Source organism: Halichoerus grypus, chromosome 11 (genome assembly GCF_964656455.1).
Source record: "Halichoerus grypus chromosome 11, mHalGry1.hap1.1, whole genome shotgun sequence".
Taxonomy (NCBI): Eukaryota; Metazoa; Chordata; class Mammalia; order Carnivora; family Phocidae; genus Halichoerus; species Halichoerus grypus.
The window spans coordinates 9,138,555-9,158,640 of NC_135722.1; the positions used below are offsets into that span (position 1 = coordinate 9,138,555).

Sequence of the window (20,086 nt, forward strand, 5' to 3'; positions counted from 1 at the left end):
TGAAAGTGTTAACCCAAGCACGGCAGAGTCTCGACAAATGCTTTCCGAGGGGTCCCCATTAAACAAGCCAGTGAGTTGAGAATTGAGAGCCCAAGGGTCAAATCCACGCAGAGCTGGGAAGCATCCCTGGGACTTGACAGGACGAGTGGAATCTAGAATTGATTGTAAATCCTTCTTCCAGACCACGCAAGGCAGGAATCAACCCCACATCTCTCCCCCATGGCTTTTGCTTCCCAGAGTTTCCCCAAATAATTTGTTTTCCTCCCGCGATGTGGCTGTCAGCCCCTTTCTTGCCCCCTCCGTGGTCCGCCCCAGGAGGCTCCGTGGGCCTCCGTTCTGGTCCCAGCTGCTTTGGGAAACAGGCAACCATGTTGGCAGCTGGGCTGTGGCTGGGCGCCTGTGGCTCAGGCAGACCCTGCTACAGCCTCGGCCGGCCGTGTCTTTCTGCAGAGCGGGGATGATGAGGACTACCAGCGCATCTACACCACGAAGATCAAGCCTCGGCTGAGGTCAGAGGATGGACTAGAAGGGGATCCTGGGGAGACCCAGAGCCGCACCATCACGGTGACTAGAAGGGTCACGGCCTACACTGTCGATGTGACAGGCCGCGAAGGAGCCAGGGAGATCGATATCAGCAGCCCAGAGTTCAAGATCAAGATTCCACGGCATGAACTGACGGAAATCTCCACTGTGGATGTGGACACCTACTCTGGCCAGACAGTGATCAGACTGCCCTCGGGCCCGGGGGCAGTGTCTCCCACCACAGGCTCAGTTGTGGACACCCGAGCGGGGTCCGTTTCTGCTTCAGGACCAGAGCTCCAAGGTGCTGGCCACTCGAAGCTCCAGGTCACCGTGCCTGGGATAAAGGTGGGGAGCCCAGGTGTCAATGTCAGTGCAAAAGGCTTGAACTTGGGTGGCAAAAGAGGGGTCCAAGTTCCAGGAGTGGACATTTCGTCTTCTCTTGGGGGTGGGGCAGTGGAGGTGCAGGACCCGTCTCTGGAGAGTGGCAATAATGGGAAAATTAAAATTCCCACTATGAAGGTGCCAAAATTTGGTGTCTCAACAGCACCTGAGGGCCAGGCACCAGTGGCAGGGTTGAGTGTTTCTGTACCTGAATTCTCTGTGGAGCACAAGGGTGGCAAGCCAGGCCTGACCATTGGCGGGAACATCCAGACCCCTCAGCTAGAAGTCAGTGCTCCTTCTGCCAATATTGAGGGGTACGAGGGGAAGCTGAAGGGCCCCCAGATCACTGGGCCATCCCTTGAGAGTAACCTAGGCCTGAAAGGTGCCAAGCCACAGGGGAGCATAGGGGTGGACATCTCAGGGCCCAAAATCGAGGGCACTCTCAGTGGCTCCAATGTGGAAGTTCAAGCCCCTGACATTGATATTCATGGTCCTGGGGGCAAACTGAATATGCCCAAGCTGAAAGTTCCCAAATTCTCTGTATCAGGTTCTAAGGGAGGGGGAGCTGGCATTGATGTGGCACTGCCCACAGGTGAAGTGACTCTTCCTGGGATGTCTGGGGACGTCAGCCTGCCTGAAGTTGCTGCTGGGGGGCTGGAAGGGAAGGTGAAGGGTACGAAAGTCAAGACTCCTGAAATGAGCATACAGAAACCTAAAATCTCCATGCAGGATGTGGATCTGAGCCTTGGATCCCCTAAACTTAAGGGAGATATTAAGGTTTCAGTGCCTGGGGTGCAAGGTGATGTTAAAGGCCCTCAAGTGGCAGTTAAGGGCTCCAAAGTGGACATAGAGACACCTAGCCTTGAGGGGACCCTGACGGGACCCACACTTAGTAGTCCTTCTGGGAAAACAGGAACGTGCAGGATCTCTTTGGCAGATGTAGATCTCAATGTGGCTGCACCTAAAGTGAAAGGGGGTGTAGATGTCACACTCCCCAAAGTAGAAGGGAAAGCCAAAGTCCCTGAAGTGGATGTCAGTGCCCCAGGTGTGGAAGTTCATGGCCCAGAATGGAACCTGAAAATGCCCAAGTTCAGCCCTCCAGGAGTTGAAGGGGAAGGCCCAGATGTAGATGTGAAACTACCCAAAGATGTCAGTATTTTGGGGCCCAAGGTCAATGTGGAGGCCCCAAATGTCAACATAGGGGGCCTGGGAGGCAAACTTAAAGGCCCTGATATTAAGCTGCCTGAAGTGAGTGTCAAGACACCAAAGATCTCCATACCTGATGTCGATTTGCATGTTAAAGGCACAAAGGTAAAAGGAGAGTATGATGTAACAGTCCCAAAACTTGAAGGGGAACTGAAAGGCCCCAAAGTGGACCTTGATGCCCCAGATGTGGATGTTCAGGGCCCAGACTGGCATCTGAAGATGCCCAAGATGAAAATGCCCAAAATCAGTGTGCCAGGGTTCAAAGCAGAGGGCCCAGAAGTGGATGTGAACCTGCCCAAGGCTGATGTGGACATTTCTGGGCACAAGGTAGATGTTAGTGCTCCAGATGTGAGCATTGAGGGACCAGAAGGGAAATTGAAAGGACCTAAGTTTAAGATACCTGAGATGAATATCAAAGCCCCAAAGATCTCCATGCCAGATGTGGACTTACATTTGAAAGGCCCTAAAGTAAAAGGAGAATACGATGTCACAGTGCCAAAAGTGGAAGGTGAAATTAAAGTTCCTGATGTTGAACTTAAAAGTGCCAAAGTGGATATCGATGTTCCAGATGTTGATGTTCACGGCCCAGACTGGCACCTGAAGATGCCCCAAATGAAAATGCCCAAGTTCAGCATGCCAGGCTTCAAAGCAGAGGGCCCAGAAGTGGATGTGAACCTGCCCAAGACTGACATTGACATCTCGGGACCCACGGTGGACGTTGAAGTCCCAGATGTGAACATCGAAGGACCTGAAGGAAAGCTGAAGGGTCCCAAGTTTAAGATGCCTGAGATGAATATCAAGGCCCCTAAGATCTCTATGCCTGATGTGGATTTGCATATGAAAGGTCCCAAGGTAAAGGGAGAATATGATGTTACGGTGCCAAAGATGGAAGGGGAACTCAAAGGGCCAAAAGTAGATGTCAGTGCCCCAGATGTTGAAGTTCATGGTCCTGAATGGAACCTAAAGATGCCCAAGATGAAAATGCCCAAATTTACCATGCCCAGCCTCAAAGGGGAGGGCCCAGAAGTGGATGTGAGCCTGCCCAAGGCTGATGTGGACATTTCTGCACCCAAGGTAGATATTAGTGCTCCAGATTTGAGCCTTGAAGGACCAGAAGGAAAGTTGAAAGGCCCCAAGTTTAAGATGCCTGAGATGCACTTCAAGGCTCCTAAGATGACTATGCCAGATGTTGACTTGGATCTTAAAGGACCCAAAATGAAAGGCAATCTAGATGTGTCAGTACCAAAAATAGAAGGTGAGATGAAAGTTCCAGATGTGGACATCAAAGGACCCAAGGTAGACATTAAAGCACCAGATGTGGAAGTCCAAGGTGCAGACTGGAGCCTGAAAATGCCCAAGATGAAAATGCCTAAGTTCAGCATGCCCGGCTTGAAAGATGAGGGCCCAGATGTGGATGTGAACCTGCCCAAGGCTGACGTTGACATCTCTGGACCCAAAGTTGACATTGAAGCCCCAGATGTAAGCCTTGAAGGTCCAGAAGGGAAGCTGAAGGGCCCCAAGTTTAAGATGCCTGAGATGCACTTCAAGACCCCCAAGATCTCCATGCCTGATGTGGACTTACACTTGAAAGGTCCTAAGGTGAAGGGGGATGTGGACGTGTCTGTGCCCAAGATAGAAGGTGAAATGAAAGTGCCAGATGTGGACATCAAAGGACCCAAAGTGGATGTCGATGTCCCAGATGTGGACATTCACGGCCCAGACTGGAACTTGAAAATGCCCAAGATGAAAATGCCCAAATTTAGCATGCCTGGCTTCAAAGGTGAGGGCCCGGAAGTGGATGTGAACGTGCCCAAGGCTGACATTGACATCTCTGGACCCACAGTGGACATTGAAGCCCCAGATGTCAACATTGAAGGACCGGAAGGAAAGCTGAAAGGCCCCAAGTTTAAGATGCCTGAGATGCACTTCAAGGCTCCCAAGATCTCCATGCCTGATGTGAACTTGAATCTTAAGGGGCCAAAACTAAAGGGAGATGTGGATGTGTCTGTGCCTGATGTAGAAGGTGAAATAAAAGTGCCAGATGTGGACATTAAAGGGCCCAAAGTTGATATCAGTGCTCCAGATGTGGATGTTCATGGCCCAGATTGGCACCTGAAAATGCCCAAGGTGAAAATGCCCAAGTTCAGCATGCCTGGCTTCAAAGGTGAGGGCCCAGAAGTGGATGTGAACTTGCCCAAGGCCAACATTGATGTCTCAGGGCCCAAGGTGGATGTTGAAGTTCCAGATGTGAATATCGATGGTCCCGATGCAAAAGTAAAAGGTCCTAAATTTAAGATGCCAGAAATGAATATAAAGCCTCAGAAGATATCCATGCCAGATGTTGGTTTGCATTTGAAAGGTCCTAAAATGAAAGGAGATTATGATGTTACAATTCCAAAAGTAGAAGGAGAGATAAAAGCTCCTGATGTTGACATCAAAGGTCCCAAAGTGGACATTAATGCACCAGATGTAGGAGTTCATGGCCCAGACTGGCATCTAAAGATGCCCAAAGTGAAAATGCCCAAGTTCAGCATGCCAGGCTTCAAAGGAGAGGGCCCAGAAGTGGATGTAAACCTGCCAAAGGCTGACATTGATGTCTCAGGACCCAAGGTGGACCTTGATGTTCCAGATGTGAATATTGAAGGTCCAGAGGGGAAACTAAAGGGTCCCAAGTTCAAGATGCCAAGCATGAATATACAGACACACAAAATCTCTATGCCTGATGTTGGACTTAATCTAAAAGCCCCTAAACTGAAAACTGATGTAGATGTTTCCCTTCCCAAAGTGGAAGGAGACTTGAAAGGTCCTGAAATTGACATGAAGGCCCCGAAGATGGATGTGGATGTTGGTGATATTGATATTGAAGGTCCAGAAGGGAAGCTGAAAGGTCCTAAGTTTAAGATGCCAGACATGCACTTCAAGACTCCCAAGCTCTCCATGCCTGATGTGGACTTACACTTGAAAGGCCCCAAAGTCAAAGGGGATGCAGATGTGTCTATGCCGAAGATAGAAGGTGAAATGAAAGTGCCAGATGTGGACATCAAAGGGCCCAAAGTAGACATCGATGTCCCAGATGTGGATGTTCATGGCCCAGACTGGCACCTGAAGATGCCCAAGGTGAAAATGCCCAAGTTCAATATGCCTGGCTTCAAAGGTGAGGACCCAGAAGTGGATGTGAACCTGCCCAAGGCTGACATTAATGTGTCTGGCCCCAAAGTGGACATTGATGCTCCTGATTTGGATATAGAGGGGCCAGAAGGAAAATTAAAGGGCTCTAAATTTAAGATGCCTAAGTTGAATATCAAAGCTCCTAAGCTATCCATGCCAGATGTGGACTTGAATTTGAAGGGACCCAAAGTGAAAGGAGAAATTGATGCTTCTGTGCCTGAGCTGGAAGGTGATCTCAGAGGTCCACAAGTTGATATTAAAGGTCCCAGTGTGGATGTGGAAATGCCTGATGTTGATCTGGAATGTCCTGATGCAAAGTTGAAAGGCCCTAAGTTTAAGATGCCTGAGATGCACTTCAAGACCCCCAAGATCTCCATGCCTGACGTGGACTTACACTTGAAAGGTCCTAAGGTGAAGGGGGATGTGGACGTGTCTGTGCCCAAGATAGAAGGTGAAATGAAAGTGCCAGATGTGGACATCAAAGGACCCAAAGTGGATGTCGATGTCCCAGATGTGGACATTCACGGCCCAGACTGGAACTTGAAAATGCCCAAGATGAAAATGCCCAAATTTAGCATGCCTGGCTTCAAAGGTGAGGGCCCGGAAGTGGATGTGAACGTGCCCAAGGCTGACATTGACATCTCTGGACCCACAGTGGACATTGAAGCCCCAGATGTCAACATTGAAGGACCGGAAGGAAAGCTGAAAGGCCCCAAGTTTAAGATGCCTGAGATGCACTTCAAGGCTCCCAAGATCTCCATGCCTGATGTGAACTTGAATCTTAAGGGGCCAAAACTAAAGGGAGATGTGGATGTGTCTGTGCCAAAATTGGAAGGAGATTTGAAAGGGCCCAGTGTGGACATGGAGATGCCTGACGTTGATCTGGAATGTCCTGATGCAAAGCTGAAAGGCCCTAAGTTTAAGATGCCAGACATGCACTTCAAGACCCCCAAGATCTCCATGCCTGATGTGGACTTACACTTGAAAGGCCCCAAAGTGAAAGGGGATGTGGATGTGTCTGTGCCCAAGATAGAAGGTGAAATGAAAATGCCAGATGTGGACATTAAAGGCCCCAAAATAGACATTGATGCCCCAGATGTGGATGTTCATGGCCCAGACTGGCACCTGAAGATGCCCAAGATGAAAATGCCCAAGTTCAGTATGCCTGGCTTCAAAGGCGAGGGACCAGATGTGGATGTGAACCTGCCCAAGGCTGACATTGACATCTCTGGACCCAAGGTGGACATTGAAGCCCCGGATATGAACATTGAAGGTCCAGAAGGAAAACTGAAAGGTCCGAAGTTCAAGATGCCTGAAATGCACTTTCATGCGCCTAAGATCTCCATGCCTGATGTTGATTTCAACTTAAAAGGGCCTAAAATCAAAGGAGACTTTGATGTTTCTGCCCCAAAGCTGGAGGGAGAGTTAAAGGGTCCAGAAGTGGATGTCAGAGGTCCCAAATTGGATGTTGACATGCCAGACATAGCTGTGGAAGGTCCAGATGGCAAATGGAAAAGTCCTAAATTTAAGATGCCAGACATGCACTTTAAAGCTCCCAAAATATCCATGCCAGACATTGACCTACACTTAAAAAGTCCCAAGATAAAGGGAGAGGTGGATGTTGATGTTCCCAAACTGGAAGGTGACCTCAAAGGGCCAGACCTCAAAGATGGCATCAGTGGGCCAGATATCGACATCGAAGGACCAGAGGGCAAATTGAAAGGTCCCAAGTTCAAGATGCCTGACATGCATTTCAAAGCCCCAAATATTTCTATGCCTGATGTGGACCTAAATTTGAAAGGACCAAAAATCAAGGGGGATGTTGATGTGTCTGTGCCTGAGGTAGAAGGTAAAATTAAAGTACCAGATGTGAACATCAAGGGCCCCAAAGTAGACATAAATGCTCCTGATGTTCATGGCCCAGACTGGCACCTGAAAATGCCCAAAATGAAAATGCCCAAGTTCAGCATGCCTGGTTTCAAAGCAGAGGGTCCAGAGGTAGATGTGAATCTTCCCAAGGCTGACATTGATGTCTCAGGACCCAAAGTTGACATTGAAGCCCCAGATATGAGCATCGAGGGTCCAGAGGGAAAAATCAAGGGGCCTAAATTTAAGATGCCAGAAATGAACATCAAAACTCCCAAGATCTCCATGCCAGATGTAGATTTACACTTGAAAAGTCCTAAGGTCAAAGGTGATGTGGACATTTCCCTGCCTAAGGTGGAAGGTGACCTAAAGGCCCCCAAAGGGGACATTGATGTCCCAGATGTTGATGCTCAGGGCCCAGACTGGCACCTGAAAATGCCCAAGATGAAAATGCCCAAGTTCAGCATGCCAGGCTTCAAAGGAGAAGGCCCAGAAGTGGACGTGAACCTGCCCAAGGCTGACATTGACATCTCAGGACCCAAGGTGGACATTGAAGGCCCTGATGTTAACATTGAGGGTCCTGAGGGAAAGTTGAAAGGTCCTAAGTTCAAGATGCCTGAGATGAACATCAAAGCCCCCAAGATCTCCATGCCTGATTTTGATCTGCACCTGAAAGGCCCCAAGGTAAAGGGTGATGTGGATGTGTCTCTGCCCAAAGTGGAAGGTGACCTAAAGGCCCCTGAAGTTGACATCAAGGGCCCCAAGGTGGATGTTGATGTCCCAGATGTGGATGTCCATGGCCCAGACTGGCACCTGAAGATGCCCAAGATGAAAATGCCCAAGTTCGGCATGCCTGGCTTCAAAGGAGAGGGCCCAGAAATGGACGTGAACCTGCCCAAAGCTGACATTGATGTCTCAGGACCCAAGGTGGACATTGAAGGCCTTGATGTTAACATTGAGGGTCCTGAGGGAAAGTTGAAAGGTCCTAAGTTCAAGATGCCTGAGATGAACATCAAAGCCCCCAAGATCTCCATGCCTGACTTTGATTTGCACCTGAAAGGTCCCAAGGTAAAGGGTGATGTGGATGTGTCTCTGCCCAAAGTGGAAGGTGACCTAAAGGCCCCTGAAGTTGACATCAAGGGCCCCAAGGTGGATGTTGATGTCCCAGATGTGGATGTTCATGGCCCAGACTGGCACCTGAAGATGCCCAAAATGAAAATGCCCAAGTTCAGCATGCCTGGCTTCAAAGGAGAGGGCCCAGAAGTGGATGTGAACCTGCCCAAGGCTGACATAGATGTGTCAGGACCCAAAGTGGATGTTGAATGTCCTGATGTGAATATTGAAGGACCTGAAGGAAAGTGGAAAAGTCCAAAGTTTAAGATGCCTGAAATGCATTTGAAGACCCCAAAGATATCTATGCCAGATATTGATCTTAATCTAACAGGTCCAAAAATAAAAGGAGATGTGGATGTCACAGGTCCCAAGCTAGAGGGAGACCTGAAAGGCCCTGAAGTCGACCTCAGAGGCCCCAAAGTGGACATTGATGTCCCAGATGTTGATGCTCAGGGCCCAGACTGGCACCTGAAAATGCCCAAGATGAAAATGCCCAAGTTCAGCATGCCAGGCTTCAAAGGAGAAGGCCCAGAAGTGGACGTGAACCTGCCCAAGGCTGACATTGATGTGACTGGACCTAAGGTGGACATTGAAGGCCCTGATGTTAACATTGAGGGTCCTGAGGGAAAGTTGAAAGGTCCTAAGTTCAAGATGCCTGAGATGAACATCAAAGCCCCCAAGATCTCCATGCCTGACTTTGATTTGCACCTGAAAGGCCCCAAGGTAAAGGGTGATGTGGATGTGTCTCTGCCCAAAGTGGAAGGTGACCTAAAGGCCCCTGAAGTTGACATCAAGGGCCCCAAGGTGGATGTTGATGTCCCAGATGTGGATGTCCATGGCCCAGACTGGCACCTGAAGATGCCCAAGATGAAAATGCCCAAGTTCGGCATGCCTGGCTTCAAAGGAGAGGGCCCAGAAGTGGACGTGAACCTGCCCAAAGCTGACATTGATGTCTCAGGACCCAAGGTGGACATTGAAGGCCCTGATGTTAACATTGAAGGACCAGAGGGAAAGTTGAAAGGTCCTAGGTTCAAGATGCCTGAGATGAACATCAAAGCCCCCAAGATCTCCATGCCAGACATTGATCTTAACCTGAAGGGCCCCAAAGTGAAGGGTGATGTGGATGTGTCTTTACCAAAAGTGGAAGGTGAGATTAAAGTTCCTGAAGTTGACATCAAGGGCCCCAAAGTGGATGTTGATGTCCCAGATGTGGATGTTCATGGCCCAGACTGGCACCTGAAGATGCCCAAGATAAAAATGCCCAAGATCAGCATGCCTGGCTTCAAAGGAGAAGGCCCAGAAGTGGATGTGAACCTGCCCAAGGCTGACATTGATGTCTCAGGACCCAAGGTGGACATTGATGTTCCAGATGTGAATATTGAAGGTCCAGATGCAAAACTGAAGGGCCCCAAGTTCAAGATGCCAGAGATGAACATCAAAGCTCCGAAGATATCCATGCCAGATTTGGACCTTAATCTTAAAGGCCCTAAGATGAAAGGAGAGGTGGATGTTTCCCTTCCAAATGTAGAAGGTGATGTGAAAGGGCCTACTCTTGACATCAAGGGTCCAAAGATAGATGTAGATGCTCCAGATATTGACACTCATGGCCCTGAAGGCAAATTGAAAGGTCCCAAACTGAAGATGCCAGACATGCATGTAAACATGCCCAAGATCTCCATGCCAGAAATTGACCTGAATTTGAAAGGGACAAAACTTAAGGGAGATGTTGATGTTTCTGGGCCCAAATTGGAAGGTGACATTAAAGCTCCCAAGTTGGATGTAAAGGGTCCAGAAGTGGACATTTCTGGTCCTAAGGTCAATCTTGAAGGCAAGTCAAAGAAATCACGTTTTAAGCTTCCTAAATTTAACTTTTCAGGCTCCAAAGTTCCAACACCTGAGGTGGATGTCAAAGTTAAAAAGCCAGATATTGATGTGACAGGTCCAAAAGTTGATATTAATGCTCCTGATGTTGAGGTCCAAGGGAAAGTGAAAGGATCCAAGTTCAAAATGCCTTTCCTGAGTATTTCATCTCCTAAAGTTTCTATGCCTGATGTGGAGTTAAATCTGAAAGGTCCTAAAGTTAAAGGAGACTTAGATGTTACAGCTCCTAATTTAGAAGGTGACTTTAAAGGACCCAAAGTAGATATTAAAGCACCAGAAGTTCATCTTGATGCACCTGATGTGGATGTTCATGGTCCAGATTGGAATTTGAAAATGCCCAAAATGAAAATGCCCAAGTTTGGTGTGCCTGGCTTAAAAGCGGAAGGGCCGGAAATGGCTGTGGATCTGCCAAAAGGAGATATCAACATAGAGGGCCCCAGAATGGACATTGAGGGTCCAGAAATCAATGTGGAAGGTGCAGAAGGAGGCTTAAAAGGTCCCAAACTCAAGATGCCTGACATGAATATCAAAACTCCCAAGATCTCCATGCCTGACATTGATTTAGACCTGAAGGGCCCCAAGGTGAAAGGTGATATGGATGTTTCTCTGCCCAAAGTTGAAGGGGATCTGAAAGGGCCAGAGATTGATATCAAAGGGCCCAAAGTGGACATTGATGCCCCTGGTGTGGATGTTCATGGCCCAGACTGGCACCTAAAAATGCCCAAGGTGAAAATGCCCAAGTTCAGCATGCCTGGCTTCAAAGGTGAAGGCCCAAATGTGGATGTTACCCTCCCTAAAGCTGACCTTGATATTTCTGGCCCCAAAGTGGACATTGATGCCCCAGATGTGAGTATTGAAGGTCCAGATGCAAAACTGAAGGACCCCAAGTTCAAGATGCCTGAGATGAACATCAAAGCCCCCAAAATCTCCATGCCTGACCTTGATCTGAACTTGAAGGGCCCCCAAATAAAAGGTGATGTGGATATGTCTTTGCCAAAAGTAGAAGGTGACCTAAAGGGCCCTGAGGTGGACATAAAGGGCCCCAAAGTGGACATCGACACTCCTGATATTAACATTGAAGGCCCAGAGGGGAAACTGAAGGGGCCCAAATTCAAGATGCCAGAGATGCACCTAAAGACTCCTAAGATTTCCATGCCTGATACTGATTTAAACCTGAAGGGCCCCAAGGTGAAGGGCAATGTGGATGTTTCCCTTCCCAAGTTTGAAGGGGATCTGAAAGGCCCTGAAGTGGACCTCAAAGGTCCCAAAGTGGGCATTGATGCCCCCGATGTGGATGTTCATGGACCAGACTGGCACCTGAAAATGCCCAAGGTGAAAATGCCCAAGTTCGGCATGCCTGGCTTCAAAGGAGAGGGCCCAGAAGTGGATGTGAACCTTCCCAAAGCTGACATTGATGTGACTGGACCTAAGGTGGACATTGAAGGCCTTGATGTTAACATTGAGGGTCCCGAGGGAAAGTTGAAAGGTCCTAAGTTCAAGATGCCTGAGATGAACATCAAAGCCCCCAAGATCTCCATGCCTGACTTTGATTTGCACCTGAAAGGCCCCAAGGTAAAGGGTGATGTGGATGTTTCCCTGCCTAAGGTGGAAGGTGACCTAAAAGGCCCTGAAGTTGACATCAAGGGCCCCAAGGTGGATGTTGATGTCCCAGATGTGGATGTCCATGGCCCAGACTGGCACCTGAAGATGCCCAAAATAAAAATGCCCAAGATCAGCATGCCTGGCTTCAAAGGAGAGGGCCCAGAAGTGGACGTGAACCTGCCCAAAGCTGACATTGATGTCTCAGGACCCAAGGTGGACATTGATGTTCCAGATGTGAATATCGAAGGTCCAGATGCAAAACTGAAGGGCCCCAAGTTCAAGATGCCTGAGATGAACATCAAAGCCCCCAAGATCTCCATGCCTGACTTTGATTTGCACCTGAAAGGTCCTAAGATGAAAGGAGATGTGGATGTTTCTCTGCCTAAGGTGGAAGGTGACCTAAAGGCCCCTGAAGTTGACATCAAAGGGCCCAAAGTGGACATTGATGTCCCTGATGTGGACGTTCATGGTCCAGACTGGCACCTGAAGATGCCCAAGGTGAAAATGCCCAAGTTCAGCATGCCTGGCTTCAAAGGTGAGGGCCCAGAAGTGGATGTGAACCTGCCCAAAGCTGACATTGACATCTCAGGACCCAAGGTGGACATCGACGCTCCTGATGTTGACATTCATGGCCCAGAAGGGAAACTGAAGGGTCCCAAGTTTAAAATGCCAGACCTGCACCTCAAGACACCCAAGATCTCCATGCCTGAAGTGGACCTGAATCTGAAGGGTCCCAAGGTAAAGGGTGATGTGGATGTGTCTCTGCCCAAAGTGGAAGGTGACCTAAAGGCCCCTGAAGTTGACATCAAGGGCCCCAGAGTGGACATTGACGTCCCAGATGTGGATGTTCATGGCCCAGACTGGCACCTGAAGATGCCCAAGGTGAAAATGCCCAAGTTCAGCATGCCTGGCTTCAAAGGAGAAGGCCCAGAAGTGGATGTGAACCTGCCCAAGGCTGACATTGATGTCTCAGGACCCAAGGTGGACATTGATGTTCCAGATGTGAATATTGAAGGTCCAGATGCAAAACTGAAGGGCCCCAAGTTCAAGATGCCAGAGATGAACATCAAAGCTCCTAAGATTTCCATGCCTGATATTGACTTTAACCTGAAAGGTCCCAAGGTAAAGGGTGATGTGGATGTGTCTTTGCCTAAAGTGGAAGGTGACCTCAAGGGCCCCGAAATTGACATCAAAGGGCCCAAAATGGACATTGATGCCCCTGATGTGGATGTTCATGGTCCAGATTGGCACCTGAAAATGCCCAAGGTGAAAATGCCAAAGTTCAGCATGCCTGGCTTCAAAGGAGAGGGCCCAGAAGTGGATGTGAACCTGCCAAAGGCTGACATTGATATTTCTGGCCCCAAAGTGGACATTGATGCCCCAGATATGAATATTGAAGGTCCAGATGCAAAATTGAAGGGCCCCAAGTTCAAAATGCCGGAGATGAACATCAAAGCTCCCCAAATCTCCATGCCTGACCTTGACTTTAACCTGAAGGGCCCCAAAATGAAGGGTGATGTGGATGTTTCTTTGCCCAAGGTGGAAGGTGACCTCAAGGGCCCTGAAATTGACATCAAGGGCCCCAAATTGGACATCGACACTCCTGATGTCAATATTGAAGGCCCAGAAGGAAAATTGAAGGGCCCCAAATTTAAGATGCCAGAGATGCATATTAAAGCCCCCAAGATCTCCATGCCTGACTTTGATTTAAATTTGAAAGGGCCAAAAGTAAAGGGTGATGTGGACCTTTCATTACCTAAGGTGGAAGGTGATCTAAAAGGGCCAGAGGTGGACATTGAAGGTCCTGAAGGGAAACTCAAAGGTCCCAAATTTAAGATGCCTGATGTCCATTTCAAAACCCCACAAATCTCCATGAGCGACATTGATTTGAACTTGAAAGGACCTAAGATAAAGGGAGATTTGGATATTTCCATTCCTAAACTGGAAGGAGATCTGAAAGGCCCCAAAGTGGATGTTAAAGGGCCTAATCTGGACATAGACATGCCTGATGTTGACATTCATGGCCCAGAAGGGAAACTGAAGGGTCCCAAGTTTAAAATGCCAGACCTGCACCTCAAGACACCCAAGATCCCTATGCCTGAAGTGGACCTGAATCTGAAGGGTCCCAAGGTAAAGGGTGATGTGGATGTGTCTCTGCCCAAAGTGGAAGGTGACCTAAAGGCCCCTGAAGTTGACATCAAGGGCCCCAGAGTGGACATTGACGTCCCAGATGTGGATGTTCATGGCCCAGACTGGCACCTGAAGATGCCCAAGGTGAAAATGCCCAAGTTCAGCATGCCTGGCTTCAAAGGAGAAGGCCCAGAAGTGGATGTGAACCTGCCCAAGGCTGACATTGATGTCTCAGGACCCAAGGTGGACATTGATGTTCCAGATGTGAATATTGAAGGTCCAGATGCAAAACTGAAGGGCCCCAAGTTCAAGATGCCAGAGATGAACGTCAAAGCTCCTAAGATTTCCATGCCTGATATTGACTTTAACCTGAAAGGTCCCAAGGTAAAGGGTGATGTGGATGTGTCTTTGCCTAAAGTGGAAGGTGACCTCAAGGGCCCCGAAATTGACATCAAAGGGCCCAAAATGGACATTGATGCCCCTGATGTGGATGTTCATGGTCCAGATTGGCACCTGAAAATGCCCAAGGTGAAAATGCCAAAGTTCAGCATGCCTGGCTTCAAAGGAGAGGGCCCAGAAGTGGATGTGAACCTGCCAAAGGCTGACATTGATATTTCTGGCCCCAAAGTGGACATTGATGCCCCGGATGTGAATATTGAAGGTCCAGACGCGAAATTGAAGGGTCCCAAGTTCAAGATGCCAGAGATAAACATCAAAGCTCCCAAAATCTCCATGCCTGATGTTGACCTGGATTTGAAAGGATCCAAAGTCAAAGGAGATTTTGATGTGTCTGTCCCTAAGATTGAAGGTACTTTCAAAGGCCCAGAAGTAGACCTTAAAGGTTCAGGCCTGGATTTTGAAAGCCCAGATGCCAGGTTCAGTGGCCCAAATTTGAAGATGCCATCGCTGGATATATCTGCCCCTAAAGTAACTGTTCCTGATGTTGATTTGCATTTCAAGGCACCCAAAATTGGGGTTTCTGGTCCCAAGTTGGAAGGTGCTGAACTGGACCTCAAAGGGCCCAAAGTTGATTTAGAAGCTCCAAGCTTAGATGTACACACGGAGAGCCCAGATATTAATATTGAGGGGCCAGACATTAAAATTCCCAAATTTAGGAAACCCAAGTTTGGTTTTGGGGCAAAAAGCCCTAAAGCTGACTTTAAGTCACCTTCCCTGGATGTGACCATTCCTGAGGCAGAGCTGAATGTTGAGACTCCTGAAATTAGTGTTGGTGGCAAGGGCAAGAAGAGTAAGTTTAAAATGCCAAGAATTCACATGAGTGGCCCTAAAATGAAGGCCAAAAAACAGGGATTTGACTTGAATGTTCCCGGGAACGAAATTGATGCCAGTCTCAAGCCTCCTGATGTAGATGTCAATGTTGCCGGGCCAGACGCCACACTTAAAGCTGATGTGAAATCCCCCAAAACCAAGAAACCTATGTTTGGGAAAATGTACTTTCCAGATGTAGAATTTGACATTAAATCATCTAAATTCAAAGCTGAGGCCCCCCTCCCTAGCCCCAAACTGGAGGGTGAAATCCAGGCACCTGATGTGGATATTTCTTCTCCTGGGATTCACGTGGAAGGTCCTGACATCAAGCTGAAGGCTCCCAAGATCAAGCTGCCCGGTATGGATGTCTCAGGGGGAAAAATAGAGGGTGACTTGAAAGGCCCCAGGGTGCAGGCGAACTTGGACGCACCTGACATCAACATTGAAGGCCCAGATGCTAAAGTCAAAGCCCCGTCGTTCGGCATTTCTGGCCCTCAGGTCTCCATCCCCGATGTGAACGTTAGCTTGAAAGGACCAAAGATAAAGGGTGATGTCCCCATTGTGGGACTGGAAGGACCAGACGTAGATCTGCAAGGTCCAGAATCAAAGATCAAATTCCCCAAGTTTTCAATGCCCAAGATCAGCGTCCCTGGTGTGAAGATGGAAGGGGTAGGAGCTGAGGGCCATGCCCAGCTGCCCTCTCTCGAAGGAGGCTTGAGTGCACCTGATGTTAAGCTTGAAGGGCCGGATGTGTCTCTGAAAGGGCCAAGAGTAGACTTGCCTTCAGTGAACCTCTCTATGCCAAAAGCCTCTGGACCTGACCTTGACCTGAACTTGAAAGGACCAAGTTTGAAGGGAGACCTGGATGCCTCTGTTCCCGGTGTGAAGGTGCACTCCCCAGGGCTTGACCTCAGAGGTCAAGGTGGAAAGGTGAGGATGGAAGGAGACAGTGTGAAAGTGCCTGGGATCGACGCCACGCTAAACCTGGGCACCCCAGATGTGTCCCTGAAGGGACCAAGCCTGCAGGGAGACCTGGCTGTCTCTGGTGACATCAAATGCCCTAAAGTATCAGTAGGTGCTCCTGATCTAAGCTTGGAGGCCCCTGAAGGTGGCATTAAACTTCCCCAAATGAAGCTGCCCCAGTTTGGCATCTCGACTTCAGGGTCCGACTTGGACATGAACGTCAAAGGGCCACAAGTGACTGGAGAACTACAGGCCCCAGGCATCGGTGTGAACCTCGGAGGCCTGAACCTGAAAGGGCCTCAGATCTCTGGCCCTCAAATCTCAGCACCAGACATGGACCTGAACTTGGAAGGACCAAAAATAAAAGGGAGCCTCGGGGCCACTGGTGAAATGAAAGGCCCCACTGTTGGAGGAGGTCTTCCGGACATCAGTGTTCAAGGCCTCGAAGGAAACGTCCAGATGCCTGGAATTAATTCCTCTGGATATGGTGTGGAGCTGCCAGGCGTGAGTGTGAAACTCCCAACGGGGCAAATTTCTGGTCCCGCAATCAAAGGCGATCTGAAAGGTTCAGGAATAGGTTTCCACGGGGCTGCTCCCGACATTAGCGTCAAGGGGCCTTCACTTAATGTGTCCTCTCCTGAGTCAGATTTCGGTGTCAGCTTGAAGGGCCCGAAAATCAAAGGAGGTGTGGATGTTTCAGGGGGTGTCAGCGAAGGGAACGTGAATGTCAAAGGACCCCAGACCTCCTCCACTCTCAACTTGGATGCACCTAAGTTTGCTGGGGGACTTCATTTCTCAGGACCAAAGGTAGAAGGAGGTATGAAAGGAGGCCAGGTTGGACTCCAGGGTCCTGGGCTGAGTGTGTCTGGGTCTCCAGGTCACTTGGAAAGCAGATCTGGAAAAGTAACATTCCCCAAGATGAAGATCCCCAAATTCACCTTCTCTGGCCGTGAGCTGGTTGGCAGAGAAGTGGGGGTAGATATTAACTTCCCTAAAGCGGAGGCCACTGTCCAGGCTGGGGCCGGAGAGGGAGAGTGGGAAGAGTCTGACGTAAAACTTAAGAAGTCCAAAATCAAAATGCCCAAGTTCAATTTTTCCAAACCTAAAGGGAAAGGTGGTGTCACGGGCTCCCCGGAAGCATCCATTTCAGGGTCCAAAGGCGACCTGAAGAGCTCGAAGGCCAGCCTGGGTTCTCTGGAAGGAGACGCCGAGGCCGACACGTCATCACCCAAAGGCAAATTCTCCTTATTTAAAAGTAGGAAGCCCCGGCACCGCTCCAATTCCTTCAGCGACGAACGGGAGCTCTCGGCGCCTTCCACCCCGACGGGGACTTTGGAGTTTGAAGGTGGGGAAGTGTCACTGGAAGGCGGGAAAGTCAAAGGGAAACACGGAAAGCTGAAATTTGGTACCTTTGGTGGATTGGGGTCAAAGAGCAAAGGTCATTATGAGGTGACTGGGAGCGATGACGAGACAGGCAAGTTACAGGGAAGTGGAGTGTCCTTGGCCTCTAAGAAGTCCCGACTGTCTTCTTCTTCCAGCAATGACAGCGGGTCTAAGGTTGGCATCCAGCTTCCCGAGGTGGAGCTGGTGGTTTCCAAGAAAGAGTAGCAGGCCTCTATGTGTGTGTACATATATGTATAAAAATACACCAGCCTTGGGTGTGTTTGTATATAAACTCCAGAGAGAAACACGCCGACAGCCTCAGCGTAATGCAGAGATCCGGCCTCTGCCCGTGCCAAGTGCTGAAAAAGCCAACCAGCAGCCTTAGCTCCCCCGGCCCGGAGCTTTGCAGATGCAGGAGGAGCTAAGGGTTCCAAGTTCGTCCAGCCCATGTGCAGAGCCAACAGTATTTGCCTTGAGATTACAGTTTTTTGTTTTTTTTGTTTTTTTGTTTTTTTGCATTGAATGCTGAGAGCTCCTGTTTACTAAGCAAGCTTTTGTGTTTATTATCCTCATTTTTACTGAACATTGTTAGTGTCGGGGTAATGGAAACCCACTTTTTCATTGTAATGACTTTGGGGGCTTTTGTTAGTAAGGGTGGGGTGGGGTAGAAGGCAGTAGAGGGGGCCAGACCTCCATTTCTCCTAAGATTGGATCTGTTCAAACAGGGAACACCCAGGGAGGGCCGAGGGGAGCCGCCAGGCAGGGCGCATGGGTGTCTTTAGGTCTCTTTAGCATTGCTTTTTTCCCCCAGGGGTGGCGGTCCTAGCCAGTTTGGTGTTCACGGTGAGACGGAATTAGAATCTGTTGGCAAATTGGCCGATGTCCCCCCAGCTCAACACGTTCTGTGCATTGTGGGAGAAATGTTTCCTTCATGGCCGCCACATTCCTGAGACTAGTTCTGATTTCTTTTAATAAATGTTACCGTGATTAAGAAAATTTCCCGCACTTTAATGGCAAATTAATTGAGAATGTAAGAAAATCGATGCTGTCAAAGGCAAATAAAGCTGTTTATTAACCCTGATGTCTTGTGTCTTTGCATTCTGTGTCTGTGAACCCAGCCCTGACAGTTGACACTCAGTCCATCCAGTGGATTTGCGGGTTTCATTAATGGGTAATTGGGGGTGGGGGCGGGCCGGGGGGGAGCCTTTGCGGCCTGATTCTCACGGTGAGGCTGGCTGCACCGTTGCTGAGAAATCAAGAGAGGCTTGGCGCCCTGGCAGCCCGGGCCGCAGGACCCACCCACCAACTTTGCATCCCCCGATAGGAATACACAATTCAGAAATGGTTCTGAATGGGTAAGAGGATACAGATATGGATGGAAACCAAGACCTACCGGATGGTAGAAAGAGCTCGATCTGGCTCTGAGTTACAGGCATGCCATCTCTTTCTGACTTGGCTGTGGGGGTGCTGGGTGGCCTCAAGTTACCTGCCCTGTCTGGGCCTCAGATTTCTCTTCTTTGAAATAGGGGTGCTGATCTCGTAATAGAGGTCTTTAGGGTTCCTGCTAGTCCTACTGAATTTATGAAAAACCTCTTGTGACCAGAGTCCTCTTTTGATTTCCAGCTCTGCGGACAATACATGGTGGTGGTGGGGCGGGGAGGCTTCTAGAAACTGGCTTCTAACGTTGGTCATTGCTGAGCTGAGGGCCTTGCTTTCTTATACCAAAAACAATTGGAGCAAGCTCCTCCCCTCGCCGCTCCCCAGGGCTGCCGCCCTCCTGGCCTTCCTGCCCGTGGAGACGGCTCTGCACCTCTCCCAGCAGCCCAGATCACCCCAGACCACAGATAACAGCTCCCACCCCATCTCATCCGGTCCAGTGTCAGCTTGTCAGCGGGTTTGGGCGCATGGCAATGGGGTCTGCCCAGGGGGCGCTCCACCTGCCCTGGCTTGGCTTTCACACTGACTGTCAGCTTCATCCATTCTCACCTCAGCCAGCGGAGCTAGCGTCCCTGGGGGCTCTGGAACTCAGGAGCGGCTCTTGGTTTTGGAAAGAGGGAACAAGGGAGGTGCTGGAAACCCTGCTGCTTTTCTTAAAATGACCGACCTACCGTCATTGCTTTTGTGAATTAGGCAAGACACTTAACCCCTTTGAGCCTTCGCTTCTTCCCCCCATAAAATGGGGACATGTATCCATAGGGCCAGAGTCTGCCCGGGTATTTGGGTTGTCGACTGTGCGAGGACACCACGTTCAAGGGGGTAGCATCCATATCACAGCCATAGGTTTGTTTACTGGGAGCACGAGGGTGGGTGTGGGGTCCTAGAGAGGCAGGTGCACACCTCTCCACGCACACTCAAGAGCGAGAGGACGCACGTGCCCGCCTGCACGCACGCCTGCACGCAGCTGCCTTCCGTGCTAACCTCTCCGGGCGCCCTCCCAGTGCTTCTTTCACTCTTCCTGAGCTCAGAGCCCAATCCCGAATCCTTCCTCTGTCCCTGATGAGGGGGCTCCACGTTATTCCCCAAAGTCCTGCCGGGCCCAGATGCGAGAAGTCTTACACTTTGAGGTCTCGGGCGGGAGTAGCATCAGGAGACCGGGAAGGGG

The 20,086-nt window shown here is 49.6% G+C and overlaps 1 protein-coding gene across 5 annotated transcripts in view; it reads left to right on the plus strand.

Annotated features, from left to right (window-relative positions):
- Positions 1-20,086, plus strand: part of AHNAK (AHNAK nucleoprotein) — an 88,743-nt gene that overhangs the window by 12,114 nt on the left and 56,543 nt on the right. For 3 of the 5 annotated variants that reach the window (XM_036122233.2, XM_036122231.2, XM_078057902.1), the window contains one exon: positions 451-18,565. The exons of the other annotated variants lie outside the window; for them this stretch is intronic. In XM_036122233.2, the coding sequence (XP_035978126.2) occupies positions 451-17,709 (17,259 nt within the window). In that variant the 3' untranslated portion in view covers positions 17,710-18,565. Of the gene's footprint in view, positions 1-450; positions 18,566-20,086 lie in introns of those variants that run through there. 5 annotated transcript variants of the gene reach the window in all.